Source organism: Microcaecilia unicolor, chromosome 11 (assembly GCF_901765095.1).
Source record: "Microcaecilia unicolor chromosome 11, aMicUni1.1, whole genome shotgun sequence".
In the NCBI taxonomy this organism is placed as follows: domain Eukaryota; kingdom Metazoa; phylum Chordata; class Amphibia; order Gymnophiona; family Siphonopidae; genus Microcaecilia; species Microcaecilia unicolor.
The window spans coordinates 187,300,035-187,318,719 of NC_044041.1; the positions used below are offsets into that span (position 1 = coordinate 187,300,035).

The window sequence follows — 18,685 nt, forward strand, 5'->3', positions numbered from 1 at the left end:
ATTTTACTGTAGCAACGTTGTGGAGAAGTGTGTGACTCACGCATCCCGCACAGAGCGTGCCATGTTGATCGATGAAGTATGTACTATGAATGATGGTCCTCACAGTGCCTTATACACCATGATGAAGGATCAGTATGCGAACTACGTGGTACAGAAAATGATCGATGTGGCAGAGCCGGCCCAACGTAAGATAGTCATGCACAAGGTAAGAAATTACAATTCAAAATAAATTTTATAGTAGAAGATAGAAAAGGGATAGACAAGGCTTACTATAGAAATCTTGCACATGAGCAGGGCTGGTGTTAGGAGAGGTGCAAACAGGGCAGTTGTCCTCGCCTCCCATCGGCTTTACCCGATGCTGAAAAAGATAACAGCCTGCTGGTGGGCTTTGTGGCTCCTCCCAGATTGCTGATGTGTGCCCCAGCTTGTTTAACATCAGCCCAGCACATGAGACAGTGGGGGAAGGTGATGATCACATAATTTGCTTAACCTAAAATTTAGTCAAGCGATAAGAGACTAAAATATAACTCATAAGGCTGGCTCAGTGGTAAAGAAACTCTGTCCCTCTACTTTGATTCCAGAGGATAGGTCTTTCATCCCATTCTTGACCTCAGGGGAGTCAACATATATCTTCGAGTGCATTATTTCCTTGTAGAGATGCTTCATTATTGTAGTGGGGTAGTGCTCCTTCCAGAGAGAAAGCTGTATCCACAGGACCTCAAGAGCGTGAAGGCATTCCAGTAAACATGCTGAGGAGATGATCTTTCTCACTAGACTAGGATGGCTTGGAAGCAGCCTCTCCCTTATGAGGGCCCCTGGGTAAGAGAAATGAGTCTGTTGGCTTTATTAAACGAATTGGTCACCTTTACAAATTTGAGAAGCGCTTAATGAAATGTCCACGCAGAAGGCCTGAGTTTTGATGTCTTGAGTCCAGCCAGAGCTGAGGATGCTGCAGAAGTACAGCAGCGAGATGGGAGTCTGTTACATTCCATTACAAATAAGCTTATATTCCGTAAAACACCTTTCAAGTTCTATGTGGATTACAGCAAGAGAAGAAAGCCAGACAATTCCCAGCAAATTGTACAATCAAAAATACAACCAATAAAAATATGTTTACTACATTAGTAAAAAAAAAAATGCATTTAAAAAATTGTTTTAGACTTCCTGGACCTATATGTCTAGCCCCATCTCTACCTGTTTTCAAATCTATGCTGAAAACCCACCTTTTCGCTACTGCTTTTTAGCTCCTAGCCACTACTCAATTGCCCTCCCCTTGTCCCTTCCTTCCTTCTCACCCATTACTTCCCTCACCCGTAACTGTCTTGTCTGTCTGTATTATTTAGATTGTAAGCTCTTTTGAGCAGGGACTACCTCTTTTGTATCAGGTGTTCAGCGCTACGTGCGTCTGGTAGCGCTATACAAATGCTAATAATAATAATATTTAGAAACTCTTTAAAAACATAACTTCATATCGATGTTATATTAAGAGAAAGAGCATTCCAAATCAGGGGAGCTTGATATGCAAAGCATGAAGTGTAACTAGATTTGTGTATTAATCCTGTAGGACTTGGAAATCGCAGCAGCATAGGATCCCCCTGAGGTGGTGCTCATTAGAACACAATCGAATCAGTTCACACACGAGTTAAGAATTTAAAAAATTGTTACACAGAGAGTTTATTACTGCTGTTTCTACTGGCTACAGTAATTTTAATTCTGTTTTAGTGATTTTCAATTTTATTTCATGAGGTATGTCTACATATGGGGAAGCTTTCAAATAAATAAAGCTGTCAAATAAAACACACATAGGCAGTCATAAGTGTTTGCTATTGTTTTTACATAGAAATACCTTTCTTGTCATCATCCTATATAATAAAAACCAACCTCAACATTTTGAAGCTGACTTCGTGGCTTCAGTGAAGGGTTTGAAGCTTCTGAAGCTCAGGCTCCATCTCTGTAAGCTCCGCCCTCGAGTACTTCCGGGTTTGTCACAAGCAGAAGTGACCGACCACATGAGGTTTATCGGCTTCAGAATGTTGGAGGTGCATTCTATTAAATAGGATTGGTCAGTTCCTTGAAGCACAGCCAGAGCTCAGCGTCCTGCACAGTAACAGACACCAGAGAGAGAGAGGGGGGGGGGGGGCTGACACCAGAGAGAGGAAGGGAGGGGGGCCTGACACCAGAGAGGGGGGGGAGAGGTATCTTTGTCACACACACACTCTCACAGTCAATGTCTTTCTCTCTCTCACTCTCACACACTCTGTCTCACACTGTGTCTCACATACGCACTTGCACACACTCTCATTCTCACACACACACACTCACAGACACACTTGCACCCAGACTCTCTCTCTCTATTTCTCTCTCTCTCAAACATACACACACCGAGGAAAACCTTGCTAGTGCCCGTTTCATTTGTGTCATAAACGGGCCTTTTTTTTTTACTAGTAAACAAGAATAAAGGAATATAGCACAGCACTGAAATCTACAATACAGCATTGCAAATATGAAAGCAAGCTCTGGAGCAATGACAATAACATTTTGAATATAACCCTTCCCCCCCCCCCCCCCCCCCCCCCCCCCCGATCCCCTCCTAACAGAAAGAAAGAATGCAAAACCAAGGAGGTTTACTAAAACAATATAAACCTCACAAGTTTGCTATTGTTTTCAGTAGTGTATATGAATGTTTGGGGTCCCTCAATATGGCAGCAAGCTCTGCCCAGCGACAGCCTACAAGAATGGGCCAGATAGTCTCATGCCGTCTCCTGTCATAAAACCTTAGAGCAACCAATCAGAAACATTTTTCTGAAGCCACCAATCTCCTTCTCCTTCTGACCTGGCTTTGCCCCAGATGCACAAATTAAATTGGCGTTGCAGTTCTCAAAGAATTTCCTCGTTTCAGAAAAGGAGATCCTCTTCAGAGAGAAGGAGCCAAGTTTAGGATACCCAAAGTCTCTGCTTTTATCTCTCTTGATGGTCTCTGTGAATGCTCTGTATCACCTAAAGTTCAAGCGATCGAGCTAGATTTGTTTCTTAATTTCCTTTTGGCTAGGACTGAGAAGACCATATATGTTGATTTCAAAGTTCATGGGTGGTGAAGCTGAAAATTATCTTCTCAGAAGTTGGCAATAATCCTCGTCTGTTTAAAATCATATCTGCCTTAACTAATGCGCAGTCTTGTTTTGAAGCCTTTGCTTATTGTCAGCTGAAGGATTCCAAGAGTTTTTTGATAAGTGAAACTATTATTCTTACCTGTATTCAGAGATCGCACTAAGTCCCCTGATGAAGATGACTGAAGTTAAATCTGCTTAATGTTTGTCAGATTCTAATCGGTGCGAGTCAGCTCTACCCTTAAGAATGATCAGTCTTCCTTTTTAAAAATTGCCAACTTGGAGTAAATTTTGTTCAGTATCTCCTATAGAGGTTGTGAAAGTATTACAGTCCATTAAGTTTTCTGCCATGTTGCTGGATTTTTTGCCATTTAATGATCTGACTTTATTTGCAGGGACTTTTGCTCCTTTTTTGTAAATTTACTTAGTTAATCTTTGAATAGTGGCAATGTTCCGGATTGTTTAAAAGAAGCTATAATGAAGCCTATTCTGAAGAAGGGGAAGAGTGTTAAAGATAGGTTATTCAGGTTTTAGACCCATTTCAGATTTGTCGCTATTGGCTAAGGCACTTGAAAAAGTTGTTTTATTCCAATTAACCAACTATTTAGATAATAAAAAAAATCTAGCACTCTGAACAATCTGGTTATCATTGTGATCATAGTACAGAATATTTGCTTCTTGACAATAGTGGATGAAATTTTACTCAAGGCAGATCAAGGTTTTGATGCTCTGGGTACAATTAGACCGTTTTGCAGCTTTTGATACAGTTTCTCATTCTAACTTACTGCAGTGTTTAAAGGACATTGGTATTGATTCTACTGTATTCCAATGGTTCAAATCATATTTTTCAAATCAAACTTATTCAGTCTGCTGGAACTTTGAACTCTCTTCAAAACAGGTTTCCAAAAGCGGATTCCCTCATGGTTTTCTTTTACGAAATGTTCTTTTCAATTTGTATTTAACACTGTTGGCCAGATTACTAGCTAACTGGCAAGTAAATTTTCATTTCTTTGCAGATGACATCCAGCTATTTGTATTTATGAACGATAATCAAGAAATAATTATTTCCACTTTCAATGACACGCTCAATTCTCTAGCAGGCTGGATGAGTTCCAAGGAACTTTTGAGTGCTAAGAAGTGCTCAGCCATGTGGCTCTCGCTTAAGCATAATGTCTTAAGGGTTCTTCCTGAGATTGGTGGTCATTTCTTATCACTCTCTCAGAATACAGTCACTGGGGTTTCACTGTGACAGTGATTTGTCATTTCATTTGCAGATAAATTATATAGTAAAATTATGTTGTTACTATTTACGTATGAAAAGGCAATTGAAATCAATTCTTACTAAAAAGAATTTGCAGACTAGTTCATGCATTCATTAGATTAGACTATTGTGATTCCCTAGTAATTGACTCCAGTAAAGCTAGTTTACAAAGTTTACAGTTAGTACAAAATATCACTGCAAGGCTGGTAACTGGTGGCAAAAAATCAGATCATATTAGACCGATATTATATGAGTTGCACTGGCTACCTGTTGAGAAATGGATGGAATTTAAGATGCTGTGTTTTGTTTTTAAAGCTTTGAAGTTAGGGAATCCTGAATACTTGTCTAAAAAGTTAGTGACGTATTCCCCTTCATGTGAACTACGTCCTTGAAAGGACTTTTAAAATTGCCTTGTTTGGACATTGTCAGATTGTCTTTAACTCGAAATTGAGCATTTTCCTACAGTGGACCATTATTATGGAATTCATGGTTGCAGTGTTTTTCTGACCTTTATACTGTGGTTTTCAAAAAGCCCTGAAGATCTTACTATTTCAGCAACAAGCAAAAAAGCCCACTTCACGAAAAATGAAACTAGCCCCAGCAAGGCTATCGTCTGATCGCCATTATGTTTTAAATTCTCTCCCTTTCCAAATCAGCATTTTTTTTCTATTGTTTCCTCTTTGCTCCCCTGCCCTCCATCCATCCATGTCCAGCAACTCTTCTCTCTTCCCTGCCTTCTTCTCCATGTCCAGCAATTTCTCCTCGCTCCCCTCCCCTCCATGTCCAGCGATTTCTCCTCCCTTCCCTCCCCTCCATGTCCAGCGATTCTTCTCTGCTCTTCCGTCCCATCCCATCCATGTCCAGTGACTCGCCCCAGCCCTCACCTGCCCGCCTTCTTCTCCCACAACAGCCCTCTTTTCTTCCCTGTCACCCTGCCTTCCAGACTTTTATTTTACCTTGAGTCGCAGCAGCGGCAGGCTCGGCATCCAGCTTTCCCTTTCCTTCCCTCTGTGTCCTGCCCTCCTCTGACGTAATTTCCTCTTTCTGCGAGGGCGGGACAGCCAACCAGCCACCCAGGGATGCAGATTGAGCAATTATTGTATATAGAGAGATTTTAGATAAATTTATAATGTTTAATGATGCAGATTTTTATTGATTTATATATTGTATGATGTATGCATTTTGTTGTAAACCGCTCAGACATGCTGGTTTCGAGCAGTATATCAAATTAATAAATCCAATCCACAAATAATAACCAGAAACTGCAATGTCTTGGCTTCAAATTGGAAAAGGCAGAACATAGTAACATAGTAGATGACGGCAGAAAAAGACCTGCATGGTCCATCCAGTCTGCCCAACAAGATAAACTCGTATGTGTATACCTTACCTTGATTGGCTTGTTAAATAATTTATTTATTTTTTACATTTGTACACCACATTTTCCCACCTGTTTGCAGGCTCAATGTGGCTTACATAGTACCGTGAGGCGTTAGTCGCCTTCGATGATGAAACAAATACAAAGTGATGTTATTATCAAAGAGATTCATGTATTACAGACACATTAGGAGAATTGTAGAGAAGAGTTACACAGTGTTCATTATGGGCTTTGGTTTCGTTGTGTTGCTGGGTTCAGTCACTTAAGTTGGGTCAGTAGGGCATGTTCGAACAGGATGGTCTTTAGTGATTTCCGGAAGCTAAGGTGGTGGTGGTAGGTTGTTTTTATGGCTTTCGGTAGTGCATTTCATAGTTGCGTGCTTATATAGGAGAAGCTGGATCCGTAAATTGATTTGTACTTGAGTCCCTTTGCAGCTAGGGTAGTGAAGATTTAAGTATGTTCGTGGTGGTCCGATTGTGTTTCTGGTTGGCAGGTCTATAAGGTCGGTCATATATCCCGGGTCTTCGCCATAGATAATTTTGTGGACCAGGGTGCAGATTTTGAAAGTTATACGTTCTTTGATTGGGAGCCAGTGCAGTTTTTCTTGGAGGGGTTTGGCGCTTTCAAATCATGATTTTCCAAATATAAGCCTGGCTGCTGTGTTTTGAGCGGTCTGTAGTTTCTTTATGAGTTGCTCTTTGCATCCCGCATAAACGCCATTGCAGTAGTCTGCATGGCTTAGTACCATTGATTGTGCACACAACTTTAGTCACCATATGTAGAATCCAGGGGATAGACCCTGATCCAGGGGGGTTCCAGCAATCAGAGTTGAACTGCTACCAGGGGTAGACTGACCAAATGGGCAACCGGGCAGTGCCTGAGGGCCCAGAGGCTCTCTCCCCCCTCCCCTACAGCCCACATATCCCACCTTAAAGGGCCCTGGTGGTCTAGAGGCCTCTTTGGGAGCAGGAAAGATCCTCACTCTTTTCTGCCTGCTGCCGTTACTCTGCCTGGCTCCTGAGATTTCCCTGCAGCAGTCTCGCGAGGTTAGGGTTATCATATTTGCTCTAAGAAAAAAAGAGGACACATACCCCGCCCCCTGTCACACCCCTTACCTGCCCCTTTCTCGCGCCCCCCCCCCCCCCCCCCCCCCCCGTGCAAGACTTCAATGGAAGTCTCGCGAGGCTGCCGCTTGAACTGTTATATCGTTATAATTTGAGACTCCCCTCTTTTCGCAGCTGATCCCTAAAATATAGTTTAACGCTTTGGCTTCGCGATATGAGACACAGATGGTTACTGCTAAGACTGGCTGGCGGCACTGGCCGCTGGCACACACGCACAGACGCTGCAGCCTCGTCGTCGGGGTTATGGCGGCGGCTGCAGGCGGAAGGCAGTAGCAGTGAAAAGTGCTGCGCTTGCGTGCAGCATGCAGGAGGAAGGAGGATCATCATCAGCTGATCAGCAGGCAGGCTGGCTGACACATGCACAGACACTGCAGCCTGCCTGCATCGGCCCACGCCGCGTGCGTGCATACTATAAATCAGGAGGAGTCAGGACAGGTCATGTGATGACCCGAACTGAAGAAACCCAGATAAATCCAGGAAATTCAGAAACCCACCCGGACTCCCGACGGTGCCCTCAAAAAGAGGACATGTCCGGGGAAACCCGGACATATGGTAACCCTACGCGAGGTTACCACAGGAAGTCTTAGGAGCCATTTTGAAGAAACGGTAGCACTGAACAGAGCAACGACAGTGGGCAGGAAAGAGTTGCTGTAGATAGATAATTTTGATGTAGTTGCCTAATGCAAGAATCTGTTTTCATGTATTGAAAATACTAGCACTGTTTGTGTACTCAGATATTCAATCTTGTGAATACCAAGTCCCAGCACCAGAGACAACTATTTCTAAGTAGCTGGAGGTCAGGCTTGCTCGTGGTAACACATTAAGATAGGTGTGACCCTATGCTAAAATAACCTGACTTAACAGTAGCCCATGTTGATAACTCCCTCCCCCCCCCCCCCCCCTTAGATTGAAGTTGGATTTTCAATTTATTCTTTACAGTTCCAAGATCAAAGTGAGTTTCACATAGTTAAAGTAAGTCAGCCCTGCCCCAGATATGGGACTCTTACAGTCTAAAGGGGAGTTCATCAAGGTGCGGTAAAAGTTCACCCTTTACTGTACCTTGATTTCTTGTGGGATTCAGCAACCTATGGGATCCCAGGCCAAGAGAATAGTGCTGCTTGTGAGCCACGTGACCTGTCTAAAGAGTGCTACTAGGGGAAGGCTGAGTTAGCATGTACATGAAGAGCAAATGTTGCTTTTGTTTCACTTTTTCCAGATGCTAAATGATGTAAATGATTTTTTTTTTGTTGTTTTGGATGTGAAAAACAAATGTCCTTGATGTTTTAAATCAGCTTGTTGCTAGTAGGTGTAGGACAAGATCTCATGTAACAGCTAACGGGCTTTGATTTCCTATTCAAATAACTTATTTCTTTCCTTTATTTTTCTAATTTGCGTAGATCCGGCCTCACATTGCAACATTACGCAAGTACACCTATGGAAAACACATTTTGGCAAAACTGGAAAAATTCTACATGAAGAATGGGGTTGATCTGGGGCCGATCTGTGGGCCACCAAATGGTATCATTTGAGATGCTGGAATTTTGCAAAGCAGCAAAACAAAAACCTTCAAATTTCGCATCAGGTCGTGTAGAACCAGCAACCTCTAGTATTCCAGTATATACCATAAGAAAACGTTTATGGGTTGCTAATATCTGAGGAAAACAAACCCAATATAAAAGCCTTTGTAAATTTCTTTAATTTTATTATGCATAACATGTACTAATTATTTTTAATTAAGCAATTACTCTGCTGTATCACTGTTGTATAGAATACTTGTACATAGGTTTCAAATGAACATCCATGGCCACATTTTTCCTTTTGTTCCCTGTTGTATCTATATGGTAAATGTGGTACCATTTGCAATGGTTGACTTGAAAATTAATTTTTAATTTCATCTGCCTGGCGGATGAATTGTGCAGGAAAAAAAAAGATATTTTTTTCTTGTTTTAGTCCATGCTCATTGGCATTTTGAATTTTAGTTAAAATTTGCACAAAAGCCACATTTAACTTTGTTTATAAATATATAAAGTCATTTTCAATCCAAAGTTTATTAAACTTTTTAAATTGCTTATCCCCACATTTTTTTTTTTTTTTTTTTAACAATTTAATGCGATAAAGAATTTAGCTTAGCAGTCAGTTTTTTGGAAAGAAACGTGGAAAGAAACGTGCATCCTTCTGGTGACTTGCATGCCAGAAGGGAGTGAAGCACATGGTTGAACATCTGGTTTCTTAACATTGAAAAAAGCAAAATTAGATTATTTAGCATGAAGAAAAGTTTAAAAAAAAAAGTTGGCATTGATCTTGCTTCTATAAATATATAGTGTATACATGGTGTAGACTTTACATATAAAAATTTGTAGTATTTTCTTGTTTTTGATGTTAATCTGTATCTAAAATGTACCCTAGTAGTGGAACATAATTTGATTGTACAATTGTACATTTGTAAACCTCTGTAATGTAAATGTGGAGAAGTTTGATTCAGCATAAACCCGTTTTTTGGTAAGAAAAAAATTAAATTTAGCAGACCTGTGCATTTCAATGTATATTCACACCTTTTATGGTCGTAGCATATAGTGTTGTATATTGTAAATTGTAATTTCAGCCAGAAGTAATTTACTCCCCTTCCCTTTAAGAGAATTTTTTTTTCTTTATATAAACTAGTTAATGTTCATAAAGAAGAAAAAGGCTTGATTTTATTTGTCACCTTGGTGGAGCAGTACGGTCATTTCTAAAATACTGAACAAGATTCAGTTCAAAATACAGTTGGCTTTTTGGGATTTTTAATAAGAAAAGCTTTTGGTTTAACAGTATATGGAAGGAAAGAGGTAATATAAAATGTACTAAATTACAGATGCCCTCTTGGAACTTTGCCCCTTAAAATCAGAACTCCCTTTCACCTTGTAAAATGTGACTACTTCCTCCCACCCCATTTTTGTACAGAAGATAAAACTGTATTTTGCATTTTGTCTACTTGTAAGTGAATGTAACATACTGTCAATTATCCTTGTTTGAATATAGAAGTGTAACACTACACGGTGTACATTTACAGAGCCTTGTGTATATTTCCAATGAACTTTTTTGCAAGCACACTTGTAACCATATGTGTATAATTAACAAACCTGTGTATGCTTATGCCTGGGCAACTATTTTTTTGTAACTCTTGTGTAGATTGTCTCTAAACAATGTGTGATCTTTATTTTGAAAATACAGGACTTTCAAATCTGGTTTGAGTTGTTTATTTACATTTGTTTATGGTGGGTGAGAGGAGACTGTATATTGGTTTGTTTCCTTTAAGGTTCCTTCTATTTTATACCACATCAGTCAAACTTCATGTCCAAGAAACATTTTAACCAATCGGGTACAAAGAAAACTTACTTCACTCCTAAATGTTTCACAACTACATTTACAAGGATAACTTGATAGAAAAGATGCTTTTACTTGAATGCCTTCCTCCTTTCTTGAGTTGCCTTGGTTACATAAATAAAAAATCTTCTGATCTTGAAATAAATCATTTGATCTTCTAAAGTACAACCTCCTCGTAGCATTTAAATCTTGATCAAAAACAAATTGTACCAATAAGGTCACTCTCTCTAGTACCTCTACTGAAGAAGATTCAAGAAAAGCAGTTAAATTAGTCAAATGAACACTGAGAGAAATGACCATTTAACTCTACCCTCAGTTTTCTGTCTATGGGTGGACTGTGGTAATGGGTGGTTGCTGAAGTAGCTTCTGACCCAGTTGGAGAGGGTGTCAGTTGAGCAGAGGGGTTGTTAAGCTCTAAAGATATATGTGACGTTTCGTTCTGAGCAAAGATGATACTCCGAGAAATCTGAGTTCTCCTCCTGTCCTCCCCCTTCCTCTGCCTTGTTTACTACTGTTTTCTTCTGCCTAGCCTGGAGGAACTCGGGTTGCAGTCATCTTCCTTTGCTAGCAAGAGCAGCATCCTGAATGGTGTTTAGGCCACAGCCAAGGGTTTGCATAGTAATGCAGCCCAAGTGCCTGAGGAAATCATTAGGGCATATTTTGGAGGGAGCTCCAGTGGGCCACATTTAGCACAGTCAATGGGTCTTTTGAAATTGGCTCTCTATTTGAGTGCTTACTGCGAAACAAGTCGGAACCTGCTTTCCAGCTACCTTTCAGTCAAAACAGACATTTAGTGGTACCTTGCAAACCCATGGATCACAGTTATAAGCATGGGAAGATCTTGTGCAGCCTTCTGAAGTAACTCCAGCCTCTAAATCTTTACTAGAGCAGACCAACTGCCTGCCATGGTTGCTAATCCTTATAGGAAGGTCATGTCAGTGGAAAAGGGTCTCTCATAACATGTAGTCTGACTGGGATACCTGGGAGTAGGAATTTCATTTTCCTTGGCGTTTGGGAGGACTTTCTCATAGGCTTTTCTTTCTTTTTCTTTTTTTTTTCTTTTTTTTTTTATTTTAGCACTTTGAGGAAGCTCAGAGTAATAGTGCTTCTTTTCCACTTCCAACTCTGGATTACCTGGTGGCATAGCAAGTGGAAATCCTGAGCTCCACTGGAAATTTCACAAGTCAAAATTTGCAGTCCTTGGAGTTGGATCTTTACCAGAAGAGTGTGTGCAACTAATGCCCATAAGTACTGGGTATTCATTAGTCTTGCTGTTATAAAGAATAGAGCTTCCTTTGGTTAATTCCTATGTTCTGGGGTTCTTGAACATGGTGCTTTTTTTCTTCCTGGGCCCTACCTTGGTGAGGAAGTCCACCATGGAGAAGATCGGACAGCTCAAGATCTCCCCCCCCCCCCCTTTTTTTTTTTTAATCAATTCAGGCTCTGATTTAAGCGCAGTGATCTTCTCCACAAGCAGACCTGCACTCTACTTTTGGTACCTGAGCAAGGGGAATGACTAAGTTTCAAAGAGTTTCATAGAGACCACCATACTAGGGGAAAGGGATCTCTGTCTCAGTGAATACTATGCTAGCTGGAATTGTTTTGGAAGCAGGCTTTTTCATCTCACCCCTAACTCTTAAGTGACAGAGTGAAGCACTAATATTCTAATTCATGCACTGAATCCAGCAGAACTCAGGCACATCGCACCTGGAAATGTTAGGTATTGGCAGTTTCTGAACATTGGGATGTCATATGGCCACTGTGATTTCTTGAAATTTTCTGCAGGAGGTGGGCCAATAATAGCTTTGATCATTCCTCTTTTATGGCTTAAAAAGGGGATTGTGGTTTCCTCCCCCAACATGTATCTGGCAGACGTCCTTCAGGAGCAAAACGCTCTTCAGGGAAGATCTAGGAACTCTAGTAAATATATTGAAGTCCAAACCTTTATAGTTCCTGAGACAAGGCCAAGCCTTCGGCATGATTCTCATAAAGTTAAAGTAGATCAGTTGAAGGTAAGAGCTGGGCCATTAAGCTATTGATACCTTCTGGTTTGCAGTCATGCCAGCCGTCTGCATGCTAGTAGAGCAGACGGTTGAGGAAATTGAGTCTCTGAGATTATAAGGATGTACTGGGGCTTCACTCCTCTCAGGCATGGACAGGCAACCACCTTTCTGCCTACAACCATTGCGCCTCTATCCTCGTATCATGCTAAGCTTCAGATCTTTCTAGATTGGGGAGCAGTGAAACACTTTCCAGAATCATCTGGGGAACCAGAATATGCTCCTATTACTTCAAAATTGAAACCTTGATCTGTAATGGCAGCTGCTTGGCTAGGACAATTTTTAATAGCCTTGCAATTTAAGCGGCTGTCTACTTACGTCTTTTGAGCCGCCACACAGGCAAAACATTTTGATTGTTAATGCCCTTCTTAAAAAGGAAGAAGTTAATTCATACGGGAGATAATGCATTTTTTTAATCTAGGGAAAAAAAACCCAGCTGTATCCTAAGTAGTTCAAGCCTAAAAGAGCAAAGGCTGCCCTTGATTATTTACAATGAACAGCAGGAGAGTTCAGAGTCCTGGACAACTTATTTAACGTCCAAGAAGAAACATCATGGCTTGGGGTGAAGAAAACGTAATTAACTCCAGAAAACGTAAACATATATTTATGGATATCTAAGGGGGAAAAAAAAAACAAGCCCCAAATTTAGCCTTCTAGTGCATTGCCAAGATGGCTTTATACCGCTCTAGTCATGATAATTAGGAAATTTCAGACCATTTTCCCCATATAAATACATTTTATTCGGTTCATGCCTATGTCAGTTGTAGCTGTTGATCCTGGAGGGCTCACAATCTGTTTTAAGCCTCCATTGCTTCAGATCCTGCGACTTGTCCAAGGTCATAAGGAGCTACAGGCGCTGTGAACCAAGCACCCCAGATTCTCATTTTGCTGCTGTAACCAGCAGGCTACTCCTTTTCTCATAAGCCTCAAATACTAGCGAGACAAGCAAAATAGTCCTTTCTCTGTAAGTTTAAGGTGTTAGCTTATGTAGGCTAATAGCAGAATAGAAAGGTGGATGGGGTTATTTTTGGTTGTGGTGTGAATAAATTATTATATATGTGAATAATCCATAATGAATTGGTCTTTCAGTACTTGGTGATACAATCACAGGATTGGTCATACAGTGCATCTCTGCTTCCAGGCAGATGTACTCTTCTTATCAGAGAAAGCAAAGGAATGGGAGATATTTTTTTCGTGATGTTACTTTTTCTTCTGAGATATTTATATGTATCTGAAAATTTTTATAAAGTTTTTTTAAAAATGCAAAAATTCAAACTGGGCAAAGTTGTCTTTGGATCCCAATCTTTTCCACATGGGGGCATTATAACCTTAAAATCATCCAGCTTCAATCCAGACGCTAATTTCTGTGCATTCATCTGAACTGCTCCTCACACTAAAATCAAGCGATGTTTATGATTCAGTCATAGGTGACTAAAAAAATGGCTTCAATTTAGTTTTTTTGGGGGGGGGGGAGGGGGTGTCAGAGCTGAAGGGTCTCCCTTTAATGTGCAGAGTGATGCACTTGGGGTGCAGAAATCCAAAGGAGATGTGAAAGATAGGAGAGAGATTGATAAGCACAGCTCAGAAGAGGGACTTTGGGGTGATGGTGTCTGAGGATATCAAGGTAATGAAACAATGCAACACGGCGGTGACCACAGCCAGAAGGATGCTACGCTGCATAGAGAGTGGTATAACCAGAAGAAGAAAGGAGGTGTTGATGCCCCTGTACAAGTTGTTGGTGAAGTCCCCTTAGGAGTATTGTGTTCAATTTTGGAGGGCATATCTTGCTAAGCATGTAAAAAGACTTGAAGTGGTTCAGAGAAAAGTGACAAAAATGGTATGGAATTTGCGTATGAGGAGAGATTTGTGACCTGAACATGAATAACCTGGAGGAAATGATACAGACATTCAAGTGTTTGAAAGGTATTAATCTACAAAAAAAAACCTTTTCCAGAGACAGGAAGGTGGTACAACTAGAGGACATGATTTGAGGTTGCAGGGGGGCCAACTCAGGAATGTCAGGAAGTACTTTTTTCATGGAGAGGATGATAGATACCTGGAATTGGCTGCAAGCACAACATGATATTAAAGATTTAAAATTTGTTGTACTTTTACAAATTCATTTACCTATGGGGGGGGGGGGGGGGTGATGTTTCTCGAACTCTTCTCAGAAAAGAACAGGAGTTTATTTACCAATGTCGAACAGTAGCCCCTGGTAGCCTTAATAGAGAAATTGAGTGGCAAGCACTCATTGAATTTTTCCCGCAGTTGAAGAAACACAGCTGACAAGCCGATATATAATCTGCACATGTGCGGGCGTTCTTTAGCAGGTTTTGGACCGGGCTGGGTGTTCCTCCTCCTCCCTTGTTATGCTGAACAGTGAGTAACAAAGTTTAACCAATTTTGCTGAATTTATGAATATTGTCATATTTTTGAGTATTTTAACTTTGCATATTCTTCATCTTTTATATATTGTATGAGGTTTGTTTTTTATACGTTGCATATATTATTTTTCACAGATCAGTTCCCCTGATGACGCCATTAGTTTGGCGAAACATGGCCCATGTAGGGAACTAGGAACTCTGAATATTGATCTTTCACCAAGAGCTTCACACAGATTGATATTAAAAAAAAAAAAAAAAAAAGTATTGCAGTGATCAAGAATTTACAGCAAGAAAAAAAGTTTGGACTTGCACAGACTCAACCTAAGCTAAGTAGTTGATATACATTTTTCATCAACAGAATATCATTATTTTTGGATAAACGATATTGTCCTTGTTAGCATTATGTTTAGGATGGCGGTAGGGTGTGCAATGATGTAAGAAAATGGTGTGTATACATACATCTTGAACTGCCTGGTCACTGTAATACACCAAAAAACTGAGCACAAACCAATATTATACACAAATATATTTCATATTTTACACATTTTGTTTTTCCTTTTAAAATTGTTTTTGTGATACTAATACATTTGCATTGTGGTTTCTGTAACAGTCTATCAATTGTGATATTTGAAACCGATCCTTATAGGTTACCCAGAAAATAGATTAGTACATTAAATTTTAACTGCCAGACCCTCGACCATTCTTCTAATGTTCGGAGATCCCTTCTCATCGTTTCTACTCACTCCAGGGTATCCACTCTATTGACTATTTTCGTGTCATCCGCAAAAAGGCACACCTTTCCTTCCAACCCTTCAGCAATATCTCCCACAAATATATTAAACAGAATAGGCCCCAACACCGACCCCTGAGGAACTCCACTGCTCACCTTACTTTCCTCCGAGCGGATTCCATTTACCACCACCCTCTGCCACCTGTCGGTCAACCAGTTTCTTATCCAGTTCCCACTTTTGGTCCTAAGTTCAACCCTTTCAGCTTATTCACGAGTCTTCTGTGGGGGACCATATCAAAGGCTTTGCTGAAGTCCAAGTAGATTACATCTAGCGCACATCCCTCATCCAGTTCTTTGGTCACCCAGTCAAAAAAGTCAAGATTCGTTTGGCAGGATTTTTCTTTGGTAAAGCCATGTTGCCTCGGGTCCTGTAACCAGTCGGTTTCTAGAAAGTTAACTATCCTTTCTTTCAGCAGCAACTCCATTATTTTTCCTGCCACTGACGTGAGACTTAACGGTCTGTAGTTCCCTGTCTCCACTTTTGTGAAGAGAAACCACATCCGCTCATCTCCAATATCGCGGAACCTCTCCCGTCTCTATAGATCTATTAAATAGATCTTTAAGAGGTATCCTGGGATGTATCCCATCTGATCAGAAAGTATTTTTTCATGGAAAGGGTGGTAGATACGTGGAGATGAAAATGGTAATGGAATTCAAACATGCGTGGGATAAGCACAAAGGAATCCTGTTTAGAAGGAATGGATCTACGGAATCTTAGCAGAGATTGGGTAGCAACGCCGGTAACTGGGAAGCAAAACTCGTGCTGGGCAGACTTCTACGGTCTACACCCCGATCATAACTGAATAGATATGGATGAGCTGGAGTGTAAATTTTAAGGGGCTTTGATGTGAGCTTCAGAACTTTTAGTACAAGAACAATACTGGGCAGACTTTTATGGTCTGTGCCCTGAGAAAGGCAAGGACATATCTGCTGTCATTTACTATGTTACCATGTAATTGGGCAGCCATGTTTTAGGGAGCCAAGGGTGTTACTATCTTATTGAGTGATGAACTTACTGGAACTAAAACTATAGTGTATTTTATCAAAGGATGTTATCCTCAATGTATGTGTATAAATATAGAATCCCTTGCCTTATAAGGTAAAATTATTACCCCGTAACAGGAAGTTGTTTGATCCAGGTCTCCTATGAATTAGAGGGAATATAGACAGGTCCTGTTTCTAACAGTAGCCAATCCTGGTCACGAGTAGCTGACAAGATCCCAAAAGAGTAAAATAGATTTTATGTTGCTTATCCCAGGAATAAAGAGTAACCTTTTATGTTGCTTATCCCAGGAATAAGCAGTGGATTTTCCCAAGTCCATCTTAATAATGGTTTATGGACTTGTCGTTTAGGAACTTGTCCAAACCTTTTTTAAACCCTGCTAAGCTAACTGTTTTTACCACATTCTCTGGCAATGAATTTTAGAGCTTAATTACATGTTGAGTCAAATATTTTCTCTGATTTGTTTTAAATTTGTTTTCTTAGTAGCCTCATTGTGTGACCTGTAGTCCTTGTATTTTTGGAAAGAGTAACATCTACCCATTCCACTCTACTCATTATCATATCTCCCCTCAGCTGTCTCCTCTCCAAGCTGGAAAGCCCTAGTCTCTTTAGTCTTTTCTTGTAGGGAAGTCATCTTATCCCTTTTATCATTTTGGTCACCTTTCTCTGTATCTTTTCTAATTTGGTTATATGGGCTCTACGAAGAGTGATGCCTGAGCAGCCAGGAGGAAGCGAGAGGATTCTGAAAAGCACCATAACTCCAGTAGGACTCTTCAACTGGAAGCAGCCCTGAAACCCATTCTCAACAGACTGGCCAGTGCTATTATTCCTATGTCCATTGAAACTGAATTGACCTGTAGCAGGCCAAAGAAACAGTGGACTGTCCCAGGCCTCATCTTCCAATGGACCTGGCGTGAATCATTAAAAACTAGCCTTCTGCTGTATCTCCAGGCAAAAGGAAAATCCAATAGAACCACAGTTATTCTGTCATGACCCTCATGTCACCTCTCTCTTCCTCTAACTCAGCTGGAAGTAAACTAGGCCCTCATAGCACAAATATGAAGAGAAAGGAGTAAACTTATACTCCCTTGTGGGTATGTAGACAGATCTCAGCCTAAGGAATGCACAAAGTTTGTCATCTCTGTATTTACTTGCACCAGACTCCACTTTAGACAGAGAAGCTGTAGTTAAGGCAGATGGAGGTGGTTTTATTTTTATATTGTTATTATCCAAATTCTGCTATGGTACCTTCCAAAAATGAGAACTGTGGCTGATGAGAGAGGTGGGTCTTCCTAGACCAGTTTAATTGGTACCTTATGAAGAAGATTAAAGGGAAAAACTAAATTATCCCAGATGCTTCTTCCTCAGTGAGGAAGAATGCGGAGCAAGATAATTCTTGTGCCAGAAGGTTAGTGAGTGGTATAAATAAAGATTGATCCCTGACACCATAAGCCTGCTCATCCTCAGCTGTTTCAGATGGTGTGAATGACTAATGCTTGCAATTAGTCAGGGAGCCATACCTAAGCAGATCCTTTGACAAAATCTTAGGAAATGACATTTCATTCAAGCATGTGTCCATATATGAAAAACATACCAACCAACAAGAAGAAGAAGAAAAAACTGCCTACTGCACTGCAGCCACCTCCAAAGGTGAAGGAGACAGAGGAAGGCAAACAACACTAGGTCATAAGTACATAAGTATTGCCATACTGGGAAAGACCAAAGGTCCATAAAGCCCAGCATCCTGTTTCCAACAGTAGCCAATCCAGGTCACAAATACCTGGCAAGATCCCAAAAATGTACAAAACATTTTATATTGCTTATCCCAGAAATAGTGGATTTTTCCCAAGTCCATTTAATAAGTCTATGGACTTTTCCTTTAGGAAGCCGTCCAAACCTTTTTTAAACTCCGCTAAGCTAACTGCCTTTACCACATTCTCTGGCAACGAATTCCAGAGTTTAATTACACAAGTGAAGAAACTTTTCTCTGGTTCGTTTTAAATTTACTACATTGTAGCTTCATCGCATGCCCCCTAGTCCTAGTATTTTTGGAAAGTGTGAACAGACGCTTCACATCTACCCGTTCAACTCCACTCATTATTTTATAGACCTCTATCATATCTCCCCTCAGCCGCCTTTTCTCCAAGCTGAAGAGCCCTAGCCGCTTTAGCCGTTCCTCATAGGGAAGTCGTCCCATCCCCTTTATCATTTTTGTCGC

The 18,685-nt window shown here is 40.6% G+C and overlaps 1 protein-coding gene across 1 annotated transcript in view; it reads left to right on the forward strand.

Moving 5' to 3' along the window:
• The window catches only part of LOC115481015 (pumilio homolog 1-like), a 46,659-nt gene extending 36,568 nt beyond the window's left edge, over positions 1 to 10,091 (forward strand). Inside the window, 2 exon segments of the mRNA XM_030220000.1 lie at positions 13 to 205; positions 8,265 to 10,091. Of these exon segments, the coding sequence (XP_030075860.1) occupies positions 13 to 205; positions 8,265 to 8,396 (325 nt within the window). The 3' untranslated portion in view covers positions 8,397 to 10,091.
• Positions 10,092 to 18,685: the final 8,594 nt, after the last annotated feature.